The 15,085-nt window shown below is 36.8% G+C and overlaps 1 protein-coding gene across 8 annotated transcripts in view; it reads left to right on the top strand.

Annotated features, from left to right (window-relative positions):
• LOC109053994 (membrane-associated guanylate kinase, WW and PDZ domain-containing protein 3-like) overlaps positions 1-15,085 on the top strand; it is a 142,897-nt gene that overhangs the window by 123,875 nt on the left and 3,937 nt on the right. For 6 of the 8 annotated variants that reach the window (XM_042751435.1, XM_042751432.1, XM_042751433.1 and 3 more), the window contains 11 exons: positions 267-836; positions 4,066-4,097; positions 4,937-5,126; positions 5,233-5,327; positions 5,411-5,603; positions 6,624-6,821; positions 7,669-7,854; positions 8,064-8,160; positions 9,948-10,053; positions 12,720-12,857; positions 13,297-13,435. In XM_042751435.1, the coding sequence (XP_042607369.1) occupies positions 267-836; positions 4,066-4,097; positions 4,937-5,126; positions 5,233-5,327; positions 5,411-5,603; positions 6,624-6,821; positions 7,669-7,854; positions 8,064-8,160; positions 9,948-10,053; positions 12,720-12,857; positions 13,297-13,435 (1,944 nt within the window). Of the gene's footprint in view, positions 1-266; positions 837-4,065; positions 4,098-4,936; positions 5,127-5,232; positions 5,328-5,410; positions 5,604-6,623; positions 6,822-7,668; positions 7,855-8,063; positions 8,161-9,947; positions 10,054-12,719; positions 12,858-13,296; positions 13,436-14,022; positions 14,119-15,085 lie in introns of all 8 variants that reach the window. The other 2 variants (XM_042751440.1, XM_042751438.1) reach the window with 2 other exon arrangements.

Here is a 15,085-nt window from a genome sequence, read left to right as displayed (position 1 = left end):
GAATCTAATGTTAAAATGCTTCACTTGAAGCTAAAGTTAAAACACAAAATGTATATTACTTACAAATATTGAGGTAAGTAGTGGACTTTAATCAGACTGAACAATTTGTCAGTACCAAATAAATTAAATTTGTTATTTGGGAACATCATGTGATGATGGCCAAAACAAGATATTTTGCAAGGCATCATAACTTTTCCTAAACATGCTGTCTAGGTAGGGTTTGGAACAGCTGCTTCATTCATACTTATTCTTTGTCTCTCGTTTAGGTGATGTTATAGTGGACATAAATGGTACATGCGTGCTGGGTAAGACCCATGCAGATGTGGTCCAGATGTTCCAGTCCATTCCTGTGAATCAGTATGTGGATATGGTCCTGTGCCGTGGATACCCGCTGCCAGAGGACACCAACTCCAGCGAAGAGGGCACGGGCGACATAACTGCTATGCCCGGAATGGACGGGCAGCCCATTCATTTAGACGGGGCCCCCTCCATGCAGGACCTCCATTACATGACCACCGATGGCAGACATCCAGCTGCAGCAATGCCCAATGGACGCTACCCAGAGGCGGGAGAGACCACCCTGCTGCAGCCCGAGCTGGTCAGCGTGCCTTTGGTAAAGGGGCCGAGTGGATTCGGCTTTGCAATCGCAGACTGTCCGCTGGGCCAGAAGGTGAAGATGATTCTGGATGCGCAGTGGTGCCGAGGTCTGCTGAAGGGAGACGTGATAAAGGAAATTAACAGGCAGAACGTGCAAACCCTCACCCATGCGCAGGTGGTGGATATCCTCAAAGACCTGCCCATGGGCAGCGAGGTCAACGTCCTGGTGCTCAGAGGAGGTGAGTGATGGAGAGAGACTGAAATCACCTTTTAGTATTATTTATTTATTTTTAAAGATGTGAGAGGGAGAGGGGGGCAGGCTTGTGAAAGTCCCTCGAGTTGTGATTGTTTATGTACTGAATTAGCTTTTATTTTTACATTTTTCAAGTTTAAATTTTAATTTTTGTTTCGGTTTTGTTATATAAATAATGCATACACTTTGATAAGCTTAAATGAAAATTAGAAATGTTGCTTGGGAAACTAACAGGAATATAATAAGTTGAAATGACTAAAACTAAACTGAAATAAAAATAATGCTGAATAGAAATACTTAAAAACTAATATTCAACATACATTATAGCAGATTTTTAAATATTTATATTTAGGTTTAGTTTATTTTTATTTCCATTTGTGACCCTGGACCACAAATATAAGGGTCAAGTTTTTGAAATTGAGATTTAAGCATTTTTCCATTGATGTATGGTTTGTTAGGATAGGACAATATTTGACCGAGATATAACTATTTGAAAATCTGGAATCTGAGGGTGCAGAAAATCAAAATATTGAGAAAATCGCCTTTAACATTGTTCAAATGAAGTCCTTAGCCATGCATAGTACTAATCAGAAATGAAGTTTTCATATATTTACAGTAGGGAATTTACAACATATCTTCATGGAACATGATCTTTACTTAATATCCTAATGCTTTTTGGCATAAAAGAAAGATAGATAATTTTCATTATTTCTACAGATAAACCCATGCAACTTATGACTGGTTTTGTGGTTGGGGGTCACATTTGAATCATTTTAGTGCTTAAATTTTATTTCAGTTATTTGCAAAGGCAATATTTCTAATTTTCGTTAAAGCTTATTAAAGTTTATCCCCAATTTATATAACTAAAACCAACTAAAAATAACTAAAACCAAACTTATTTTCATCTTACATTTTTTATATAATTTGTTATATAATTAAATTATTTTATTGCAATTAATGGAAATGATTTTCATAGTTTTAGTTTTTGTTAACAATAATAATAACATTTACTCACCCTCATGTCATTTCAAGCCTGAATGACTTGCATTCTTCATTGGAAAATGACTGTTTTTTCCATACATTCAAAGTCAAAGGGGTCAAAGAAAGTCAAATGTCGTTTGGTCTCCATTTAGTTTGGAAATTTTTGCATTCCACACAAGAAAGAAAGTCAGTCATACAGATTTGGAATGACATTAGTCTGAGTATATGATGATGAAAGAGTTTTCATTTTTGGTGAACTATCCCTTTAAAGAAGAACTCTGAGAGATAAAGTTGTGTTATGTAAGCTGAAGATGTGTGAAGAAGAATAAAGCGAGAGACATAGCAAGGAGGGTGAGAGCTCAAAGAGATAGAACAAAAAAAAGATCCTCGCATTTTAGTGAGACTGATCATCGTATATCACTATAATACCATTAACACCTGAAGGAAAAAAACATTCACGCTTACACCGAAAATGGATTGCACAATCTCAGTAAAGCAGGTTACTGGGGTGATTAAAGTTCATTTGTAAAGTAATCAAAATAAAGTGATGTCATTCTTAATTACTCCTCTTCATTTGAGTACAAAGTCTCTACAACTTCAGTTTGTGCTGCTGCAGTTTGTGGACACTTTATCAAAGGTTCATATGCATGAGACAGTTGCTACACAGTTCTACCTTCTCCTGAACTTGTAGAGGAAAACGACAATGTTTTAATTGAACGAAATCCTCTATTTGCATACACAGCAGCGGGCGCATAGCGGCTATACACACAGATCTATATTGCATGTAGTCTGTGGTTTGTCTGGAGCCCAAGTGAAAATATCAGGTTCCGTGTTCACTTTCTGACTTCCATGTTTCAGCTGTCACAGCGCAGACAGCGGATTGTGGCTACAAAATGTCAAGTGAATTCATAAGCAAGCTCTTCTTCTCTGACTTATACAAACACGATTATATGCTCAAAATCTGCAGAAAGAGCAACGTACCACAGATGTGGATGTTCTACATAGTTATTGTTTTATATAGAGACAGCTAGGCCTTGTTAGTATTCAGAGTTAACATGCAGGCTTCATCATGCACACACACATATTGTACATCAACATGCCTGCAACAGATCATCATGCTCTTATGTGTATGTACTATGTCTTCTCATTTATTTCTCCAGTATAAGTAAATGCATTGTGGAGTACACTGCCCCTTAGTGGTTAGTGTTGATTTTTTTAAAAGGTTTTCCACTGTATTAATAATATATATTACTAGATTGAAAATCAGCTTCAGGATTGAAATATTTTAGATTTAAAAAAAAAATTTTTTTGTTGTTGTTTGGTTTTTGTTCCTCTGCAAATCTTTGGGGCATGTAAGGTTTTTTTTTTTTTATGTTTTTAAAATAAGTCTCTTATGCTCACCAAGGCTTTATTTATTTGATCAAAAATACAGTACTTTTTTGTGAAATATTATTACAATTTAAAATAACTGTTTTAATATTAATAATGCATTTTATTCTTCAGAAATCATTCTAATCTGCATGAATAATTCCTATTATTATCAGTGCTGAAAACAATGGTGCATCTTAATTTATGTGTGGAAACTGATACCTTTTTCAGGATACTTTAATGAATCGAAAGTTCAGGTTTACAGCATTTATTTAAAATTAAAATCCTTTGTAACATTATGAATGTCTTTATTTGTCACTTTTGATCAATTTGATGCATCCTTGCTATAAAAGAATTATTAGTTTCTGTCAAGAACAAAAACATACTGACCCCAAACTTTGGAACAGTAGATTGGGTTATGTTTTTCACATTGAGACTTGATTAATATTTTGCAAAGCTCTTATTGGTATTAAAAGTTAAGTGTGCAGAAAAACAGTTAATGCTAAAATACTTTCTCCAGCTTGTGCAATGTTGTTTTTTTGTCATTTTAAACATTTTGTTTGTTTTGTCCCAACTTTGGCTCAGCCAATGCCATGAGTTTGGGGCGGGGCTATCTGTTTATCTGACCAATGACAGACTAGGCAGCGTGTTCTATAAGCCTGTTTGATATACTCATTTCATTTGGTGTCGTTGATGCAAAACTGGCACACTTCACTTTTAAAGGTTTTAAATTTACTAAATGAACTGATGAATTGCCTTTCTCCTGCAATAAATGACTTTTGTCTAATTATGTAGTCTTGGAACGTACCTCTTCAACTGTTCTTGCTCATTCTCATTTCCCTCTTTATATCTGTTTGTGCCTGCAGGTCAGACATCTCCCGTGAAGTCTCTGAAACCTGTAAGTTCAGCTAAATGTCTTTTAATTACTCAATTTTTGCTATTTAATTTAGACACACTAGGGAATTTTGATGAAATGAAGATGAAACAGGATGAATTATTTATCGGTCTCATTCTGGGCTCTTCAGCAAAGCGCGTTACTTGCAGTCGTACATTATTCACGGAGCAAGTGCCAAACGCTATAATGTTATTTTAAAAGCAGGATGTGGTGAATCACTTCAAGGCAAACACGAGCTTCTGCAGCGAACCTCACTGCTGAGTCAACAGGCCTCTCAGGAGCGCTTCCTATTGGGCTTCTCTCACTAGTGTTTCTCATACGGGCTTTAATGTTGATTATCTCTCAGAGCAGCTTGTATAGCATTGTATTCAACACGGATATAAACAATGTGAGTCATAATGACACGCTTTGAGTGACTGCATTAAAAATAATGACATTTCTGCTCAATTAGTACATGATTAAGCAAATCTTTTAATCAATATGTAATGTTTTCAATAAATAGTCAAAAAAGACACAATTTGACATCGTTAATTCTTTCAGAATTTATTCATCCTCATGTCATTTCAAACCTGTATGACTTACATAAAAGGAGATATTTTAAACTGAACAGTTTTGGTTCCCATTGACTTTCATTGAATGGACTAAAAATACAATGGAAGTCAATGGGAAATAAAACTTAATAGTTGTTAACATTCGCTTATTTTTGGGTGAACCATCCCTTTCATATTAAGAGATGCCCATGTTTGGCATAGTACTTGGGAAAGTGTTATTCACTGAAGTGCTGTAATGTTGATGAATATTTGGTAATGTTTGTTGCTGTGTGTGTCCGTCTGTTCGTTTAGATCACTCCAGCTATTCCCAGTTCCCAGAAGCAGGACATTGCCTCCAGTTCTGTCAGTACTGAAACTCCCAGTCCGGCTGAGCCTGGGCCCCAGTCCCTCCCCTTCCCTCCTCATGCCATCCGCTCCAACTCCCCAAAACTGGACCCATCTGAGCTCTACCTCAAATCTAAAGCCATGCTAGACAGCAAACGTGAGTCTAGAGAGCTAGTATTGGACATGTGAAACAGTTTTGCCATTTACACCAAAATATTTATATCTGACAGTTAATTTTACCGGGGCGGGGTGGGGTTTTCCAGCTGCCAACACTAAAGAACTGGACGTGTTTATCAGGAGGAACCAGGAGACTGGATTTGGGTTCAGAGTGCTGGGTGGAGAAGGACCAGATCAGCCAGTGAGTGTTGACATGCTTTGATATGTCACTATATTGACACAATGGAAACTGATGTGACCTTTAACCATGTCATCTCTCTTTAGGTGTACATTGGTGCCATTGTTCCTCTGGGTGCCGCAGAGAAGGACGGGCGTCTGCGGGCTGGAGATGAGCTCATCTGTATTGATGGTGTTCCCGTCAAAGGCAAATCTCACAAACAAGTTCTAGAGCTCATGACCAATGCTGCCCGCAACGGGCAAGTGATGTTGACTGTGCGCAGAAAGCACACCTATCCAGGTTCGTACCCTGCTGCTGTGAATCCGTATGTGATAACTGCATGCTTGCATTTATCTTTTGACAGCTGTAGACATCCTCCGGAGGTTTCAGTCATATCTGACAATGATGTCTGAAACAAGATCCCCTCCCTGTGGGAAGTGAGCATTTTGCTCCATTAGTTTTGAGTAAAGGGCCGAGTTGAGCTATAAAATAATAACCACAAAATCAAAATTTAATGACCACTGTTTTCAGTCAAAGCAGAAGACTGTTTATGTGTTAATAAAACAATGACTCAATGCGCTGAGTAACTATAAAAGAAAGACGCTTCGAGACAACACATACTGGGTAATTTGGAAAAAAAACTTAAATTATGAAGCCATTATGAAATTTGGCTTTATGCCTCATAGCAGTTTTTTTCAACACTTTCATAATGTTCTCTTTTAGTTTTTGTTAAAGCACACTGGGATTTTGTCCGTCTGTTTTACTTCATGTTGAGCATTGGTAGAGATGTTTGCCAAATGTTTTTCATGAATCATCAGTCCCAGATGGAATCGGGCTAACTATTTAAAAAAACAATTCAATAGGTGGATGTCTAAAATTAGCACTAGTAAAGCAAAATTTGGCTTTGATGATTATTACATATTAAACAGTATTACTTGCCAATGACCAAACATTTGAAGTAACTGCCAGAACAATAAAAATGATCCGCACCTCACTGATACATAAACAATCCCATTGTGATTTGGAGAATTAAGTTATAATTATAGAATTTATAAAGCTGTTTTATAAATGTATAAAATATAATTTAGAAAATATAAAGCAGAAAAAATGTGATTAAAAATGTAAATAAAATATAAAATAAATAAATAGAATATATATATTAGTACACCAACTAATCCAAGTTTCAAATTTTCAGTTTTTGTTTTAAGTCTTGTAATCATTTTGTGCTTTTGTCATGTATATTTAGTACAAAAATAACACTGTACAGTATCTTTGTCAAATCTTTGTTAATTTAAACACTGAATATTGCATATGCTTAAGCAGAAAAAGAGGAAGATGATGGGGGTCAACCTCAGGCCCCACATGCTCCAGTGCTGGTCAACGGCTCACCCAAACCACCCCACATCGAGGTGTCCGGCCACAGCCACCCTCAGCCCTATGACGTCACTCTTCAGCGCAAGGACAACGAGGGCTTCGGATTCGTCATCCTCACCTCTAAAAACAAGCCTCCTCCTGGAGGTTAGAAATGACTTTCAAAGCTTTTTTGCATTGGTTTCTTCTTGTGTGTCTCTGTATGTCTCTTCCTCTCACCCCACCGTAATTTTCAAGCTTTAGCTACTTTTCTGTCAGCTTCCGAAAGCACACCTTGTTCTGCTGCATTAGATACAGACTCATAACATTGTTGAAAATGTGGCTGAAATCTACATTCCGTCTTTCATCCAGTCGCTTGAAGGGGCAACATACTGTACAATGCAATTACAATAATACCATTAAAGCTAGCTTAGCTGTAAAGTATCACAGTAATAACCCCAGAGCTGTAACAAAAAGCCTTATTCAGATATAATGGCTATTACCATTAGCTCTGAATGTGAACGTTTGTAGGATTTATTTGTGAAATTATGCTGTAAAGTTGAAAATGTAGTTTGAAGCTTAAGGATGTATTTTCCTTGAGACATCTAGGAGGTATTTAGTCACGATAATAATATTGTGAAATATTACAGTTTATTTTAAAATGTAATTTATTCCTGTGATACAAAGCTGAATTTTCAGCCACCATTACTCCAGTCTTCAGTGTCACATGATCCTTCAAAAATATGCTGTTTTGAAAACATTTCATATTATTATCAATGCTAAAAACTGTTATTTTTGTGGAAACTTTTTTTTTTGTATGTTCATTTTATAGTGTATGTACCGTGTAATGTATGGTGTTTTTCCTGATCATGTGACACAACTGTAAACTTTTTGAGTATAATCAAATTTATTTATAAGTATCAGTTATCACTATCTCAGATCTTGTGGTGCTTTTGACTATCAGTATATCTAAGATGTATAAATGAAATAAGAATTGATATCTGTCTGTCCTCAGTTATCCCACATAAGATTGGTCGCATCATAGACGGCAGTCCCACAGACCGCTGCGGTCGGCTGAAAGTGGGTGACCGCATCTCTGCTGTGAACGGCCAGTCAATTATTGACCTGTCCCACAATGACATTGTGCAGCTCATCAAAGAAGCTGGGAATGCTGTTACCCTCACAGTGGTGCCTGAGGAGGGTAAGCTTTTGAGGAAACTATATCATTTCTCTTCATTATTCTGGTGAACAGTGAGCTGATAGAAGGAAGCAGTAGAATGCATATTGATTTTTGTTCTTAACAAACAGGTTGTAAAAGCATTTGACTTTGAGGATTGAAAGTGACACTTGGGATGGAGTTGTGTGTGTATGTGTGTTTCTGCCACATTGATAATCCTGTTTACTTTTCAGAACACAGCGGACCGCCGTCAGGCACTAGTTCAGCCAAGCAGAGCCCTGCCACGCAGCACAGAGCCGTGGGACAGCAGCCTGCCAGCCGAGATGACAGGTACAAGCTCCATCCTGATGGCCAGCTCAATCACAACACACAATCACAGTCTTTACAGTCCACATACCAACATTTACTGTTTCATTAAAAAAAGTCTCAATGTATGGCTATTGATTATTACTTTTTAGGAACTATGATCATCTAAACAACATGATTTACGTATTTGTTATGTTAATTTTTTATCAGTTTGATTTAAGAGCAAAATATTTTTATTCTGCATCATTTGCCATCAAACTGTCATTTTGTGATTTTTTTTTTTTTCATTGTATATAGGATACATAAAATACTAGCTATAAAATTTGCGAGACAGAGATGACCATTAACAACCAAACATTTGAAAACAATTCAATGATTTAAAATGTGATGATTTTTTTTATCTTTTTTACTCAAGAATCTGTGGTTTTCACAAAAATATTAAGCAGCACATCTTTTTTTATTGATAATATTAATGCATGTTTCCTGAACACCCAATCAGACTAAATGCAGTGAAAATGTAAAATTTTCTATTTTAATAAATTTATTACATTAATACATTTTAATACATTTAAAATGTAATTTGCAAAGCTCAGTTTTTAGCAGCCATTACTTCATTCTTCAGTGTCACATGATCCTAAGTTTTTAATATGCTGATTTGGTGCTCAAGAAACATTTCTTTTTATTATCAATGTTGAAAACAGTTATTTGTGAAAACCATGATGCATTTTTTTAGGATTCTTAGATGAATAGATAATATATAAATAGCATTTGGAAATGGAAATATTTTGTAACTATAAATGTTTTACTGCCACTTTTCATTAAATAAAAGTGTGTATATATATATATATATATATATATATATATATATGTGTATATATATATATATATATATATATATATATATATAAAATATAAGATCATTATTATTATTTTTTTTTATTTTTTTTATCTAACTGGCCCTAAGCTTGACCTTAAGCTTTTAAACAGTAGCATGTCTATAAGATCATTTTAAGAAATGTTTCCTGAGCACCAAATCATCAGTAATGAAAATTCAGCATTGCTATCACAGAAATAAAATATATATATATATATTTTTTTTAACTATATTACCGTTTTTACTGTATGTTTGCACATACGGTATATAGTCTTGGTTAATATTGGAGAACCCCAAATGCTTGAATGGTTGTGTACATTCAATGGCTGGACATTCTTAGTTGATAAATTAAACTATTGAGGATGTGTGGTTTAAGAGACCCAAATATATGTTTAGCAAATAATAAATACTATAGCTAAAATAGCTTGTCTTTTATACCTTCAAGAAACAGGGCCCAAGACCCCTGCAGACATATGTTACACATCATGACACCCTGCCCTCTCCACTTCTACATCTTTCCAATTTCAATGACCTCTTTCCATTTTTTCCACTGTCAAGAACACTCACGGCCTCTCTTTTCCCTTCATTTCAATCCCAAGCACATGGTCCAGGTCATTCTGTTCAGCATAAAATTGAGTAGATTTGTTGTGAACTTGCTCCACAGTCATGGCTCAGATAAGAGGGGCAGCCACTGTCGAAGCTTTTGCCCACACTTAAGACCAACAAAAGGATGTAATGAACTCCGCAGACCATTGAGGCCCGGAAGAGAGACTCTCAGCCTCTTTATGCGAATTACGATTTTGAACTGCACGTTCTCATGAACAAAACCGCTCTTAGCTGAGCTGGATAACATGACATTGGATGAAGGGAGATGCTTTCATTTTGTGCAGCAGTTCATTAAATGCTCTAAAGTAGCGTTTAATTGTGTGTCATTTAGGAATGGCATAGAAACGGATGAGAGGAAGGACACTATGGCCCGAGTGGAGTACAAATCCCAGCCGCAGGGTGAGATGGCGACTGTCATCACCTCAGGACCAAAGCAGGTGAGATGGAAATGAGACAACAGCACTTCTTCGAGTAAAAATTTGTGTAGTAATAAAGTTCACAGATTATTATGCAACTGACTTAAGTACTTAATTTTCATGCAGCCCACGTTTAAATAAAATGTAAAACTTTGAGATGGAAGCATTTGTCACCTTAAGGATTAATACTATAGGCAACAGTGACTTTATGAGCTATGAAATAGAGGAAATGTTTGCAAAATATAAGTCATATATAATGCTAATGACAGAGTGTAGATATGCAAATCAAGTGTCGTTTCTCATTAGCGCTGACAGGTGTGGTAGAGCAATTTTTTTTTTTGCACTCAGAACAGAATGTTGGGATATATTTAGTGTTTTAGATGAAAGTGCTACCACCTTCAAGTGTCTGGTTAGCACAATCTCCAGCAATATATCCCTGTACCAGGAGATCAATACCAGAGTCCAAAAGGCCAGTCAAGCTCTTGAGAGAATGAGCTCCAAAGTTCTACAACACAGCGGCATTTGCCTCTCCATCAAGCTCAATGTATACAGAGCAGTGGTCCTCACTTCTGCACGGCTGCTTAGCATGGACGCCCTGCCGGAGACACATCAAACAGCGGAGCAGTTCCACCATCGCTCCCTCCGGTCAATCATGAAGATCCATGGGCAGGACAGAGTAACCAACCAAGAAGTCCTGGACAGAGCTGGCTCAACAAGCACGGAATCCATGATTCGGAAAATGCAGCTCCGATGGTCTGGTCACGTCATTCTGTAACAAGTAAAAAATATGGTGTGGCCCCTTTAAGACACCCCAACTACTCAAGTTGTTTCTGCTACTCCTTTTATTTTCTTTATTAAGTAACGTGTGGACGGCACAACGTTCGTGACGGACAGTTAAACGAGTTCCATGGGGAATAAAGAGCCAGTTGTGAAATGTCAATCGCCTCCATATAATCCGTCTGGTATCAGTAACTCAAGCTAAGTGAGCTATCCCTATTTGTTCTGTACACACTACGTTACAATCCGCATGGACCCACAGAGGATGCCAAAGCAGGTTTTCTTTGGAGAGCTGGCCACAGGGTTCAGACACCAAGGGTGCCCAAAGAAAAGATTCAAAGATAACTTAGGGTGACCAAACGTGCCATTTGCCCAGGACACGTCCTGGCCAGGATATCTGTATTGCCTAATATATCCGGGTTTTGGCTTTGGTTTCCTGTTTTCATACTTAAAGGGTTAGTTCAGCCAAAAATGAAAATTATGTCATTAATGACTCGTTCCAAACCCGTAAGACCTCCATTCATCTTCGGAACACAGTATAAGATATTTTAGATTTAGTCCGAGAGCTTTCAGTCCCTCCATTGAAAATGTATGTACGGTATACTGTCCATGTCCAGAAAGGTAATAAAAACATCATCAAAGTAGTCCATGTGACATCAGAGGGTCAGATAGAATTTGTTGAAGCATCGAATATACATTTTGCTCCAAAAAAAAACACAAAAATGACGACTTTATTCAGCATTGTCTTCTCTTCTGGGTCTGTTGCGAGCGCCTTCACTACGCTGCATTGACGCTGCTGACGTATGACGCTGCTGACGTGTTATCTTTGTTATTGGGCGCAACCAGAGAACACGTCAGCAGCGTCATACATCAACAGCGTTGTGAACACGCTCACAACAGACACGGAAGAGAAGACAATGCTGAATCAAGTCGTCATTTTTGTTATTTTTGGACCAGAATGTATATTCGATGCTTCAACAAATTCTGACTGACCCTCTGATGTCACATGGTCTACTTTGATGATGTTTTTATTACCTTTCTGGACATGGACAGTATACCGTTCATACATTTTCAATGGAGGGACAGAAAGCTTTCGGACTAAATCTAAAATATCTTAAACTGTGTTCCGAAGATGAACGGAGGTCTTAGGGTTTGGAACGACATGAGGGTGAGTCATTAATGACATTATTTTCATTTTTGGGTAAACTAACGATTTAATGAAGGTAATGATCGTTTGACCAATAACATGCAGACATTGTACGTGATCGACCAATCGTGGTGCGTGAGAAGGAGGGATCTACAGAGAACGGTCAAAGCGATGCAAATACGTGTACATATTAGTGTTCGACTTGAAGCAGCACTGAGCATACCGACCGGTGTATGACATCAAAGTATTGTGAGAACGATTCAAAAGCACAAGAAGCTGTCTGCTCTCTAGAGCTCTCTAGGTACTTTGTTATACAACAATTGGTCTGTGCAGTGCAAACAAAGCCAAAACGTGGATATTTTAGGCAATATAGAACCCTTGGCCAGGACGTGTCCTGGGAAAATGGCACGTTTGGTCACCCTAGATAACCTCAAGTCACATCTAAAATGGGCTGACCTGAACCCAAAGCAGCTGGAGCTTGCTACCTCTGACAGAGCCAGTTGGTGCGCCCAAACTAATAAAGCAGCCACCGTGCTTCTGCCTTTGGGCTTCAAAGCCACATGAGGACCCACAGTTTACTGCACAAAGCCTTGATCGTCATTCTCCACTCTTCCCTACCAAGAAATGTGTGATAATATATTTGCATAGTTTAACGAGTCTACAGTGCATTTAAATGTAATGTGATAAGTCTAAAGTTGAATTCAGGCTGGGTTGAGCTGTTTATTTTAACATTTAAAAAATGTAACTGATCTCTCTTTTTCAGGGCTGTTATCCTGTGGAGTTGGAGAGAGGACAGAGAGGTTTTGGCTTCAGTCTGCGAGGAGGGAAAGAGTATAATATGGGCCTCTTTATACTTAGACTAGCTGAGGACGGTCCAGCACTGAAAGATGGCAGAATACATGTGAGCTCTCATGACATTAACACATAATACACAAAGAACCGTAAGACATTATTACAATAATAAATGAAACAAGTAAATCATATTAATAAATGGGACAGTAAAAAATGCATTATGTTTTACTTAATTATATAAAATAGAATAATACATTATCATTTAAAAATTTGGGGTTGGTAAGATGTTTTTATGTTTTTTTTTTTAAGAAGTTTTATGCATATATTATTATTAATTATTTCTAATTTATTATTATATTCATTATTAATATTTGTTTATTTAAAATACAATGAAAACAGTAATATTGTGAAAATGTATTACAATTTAAAATAACTGTATTCTATTTTAATTAAGCTTTCTAGCATGAAACATTTTATGATATATTTTATTGATATTGTCAGTGGTTCTTGTTGAAATGACAAAGGAATCTGTGTTTGTGACCTCGCAGGTGGGAGATCAGATCGTGGAGATCAACGGTGAACCCACACAGGGCATTACACACACACGGGCCATTGAGCTCATCCAGGCCGGGGGCAATAAAGTGCTGCTGCTTCTGAGGCCCGGACTGGGCCTGGTGCCTGATCATAGTGAGTCTATTTAATACCTGACCTCTCAAACAATACAGGCCAATGAACTGACATACCTGCTCATTTGAATTCCTTCTGCTTCATGAACCGAGAAAAATCAGTTCCCTGAAGCTGACATGTTCCCCTCTAAGAAGAAAATCAATTTCTGAAGATGGGTTTGTTTTCTATTGCTGTTTCAAAAGCCATTGAAAATGTATTGTGACTGTTATCTTTCCTCAACAGAGTGTTTTCTAAAGGGAACTTCATGCAACATTATTACAAAATAAACTCATAAAGATTATAACCAGGGTGGATTTACAGAAATATTACAATCATCATCATACTTACCTTTATATTGCCTAAACATTGCATGCATATGGATCAACACCAATTGCAAAAATAGATAAGTACACACACAAGTACTCAATTATTAGTGAATGAGGCCTATTGGGTGATTTGGGTATGTGGGTCATATGCATGTTATGTCAGATCTTCCTATCTTCATGCATTGCTGTCACTCTTGCTTCCTGTCTCAATTTTTGCTGGTTTCTTTCTCTCTGTCCGGGCACTGTTCTATGCACCTCTTTCTCTCTCTCTTCCTGGTTTAGGTCTGAACTCTTCCTCCTCCACACTGTGCTTCCACATGAAACCAGAGCATCACTAAAGGCTTCTCTGCTTTTCTTGGTCTGTCCCTAATAACTTTGGTAAACTTTGCTTTCCTCCTCTATGCTTATTTTGTGTATGTGCAGTTCTACCTTTCTTTCCCTTTCATTTGCCTTAAAATGAACCTTCTGCTTCTGAAGGTCTCGAAAGAAAAAACGGAAATGTCAATGATGAGAATTCTACAGATAAAATTTAATGGCCATATATATCTATTTAAACATGCAGTGATTATTGACCATTCTCTAGAGCAGTTTCCTCTTTTGTGTTCATTTTTGTACACACTTTCATAAAACAATTACGTAAATTGTTGCTTTCAATTCAATGTAAATTTACATAAAATGATTTACAGTACAATTAGTATTATATATTTACTATAATATTTTGAATATGCTTTTATTTTTATAATTTAAGTATAATTTCAGAATATATATGTGTGTGTGTGTATATATGTATGTATGTTTTGACATTAAAAAAAAAATTGTCTATTTCTATTTAGCATTTTTATTTTTTTTAGATTAGTAGTTTTAGTAATTTAAATACTTTATCTGAAACTTAGTTGCCAGCGCAAAATTTTTATAATTTTTTAAAGGGTTAGTTTACCCAAAAATGAAAATGAGCCTGTGTTTTACTCACCCTTGAGCCATCCTAGATGTATATGATTTTCTTCTTTCAGACGAATCCAGTCAGAGTTATATTAAAAATTGTCCTGGCACTTCTAAGCTCTATCATTGTAGTGGGTGGGTGTTTCTGTTTAACAGTCCAAAAAACATATAATGACTCCGGGGCATGAATAAAGGCCTCCTATTGCAATTCCATGCGTTTTTGTAAGAAAAATATCCATATTTTTGGTTCGCTACAAGAGGCCTTTATTCATAACCCGGAGCCATGTGAGGCACGTTTTATTTCGGATACACGCACTTTATTTAACGTGTTTTGGACTGAAGCACCCACCCACTGCAATGATAGAGCTTAGAAGTTTAGACAATTTTTAATATAACTCAGACTGGA

The sequence above is a fragment of the Cyprinus carpio genome, chromosome B23 (assembly GCF_018340385.1).
Source record: "Cyprinus carpio isolate SPL01 chromosome B23, ASM1834038v1, whole genome shotgun sequence".
Classification (NCBI taxonomy): domain Eukaryota; kingdom Metazoa; phylum Chordata; class Actinopteri; order Cypriniformes; family Cyprinidae; genus Cyprinus; species Cyprinus carpio.
The sequence above is the reverse complement of the archived record's forward strand: the minus strand, read 5'-3'. Positions and strand labels throughout refer to the sequence as shown.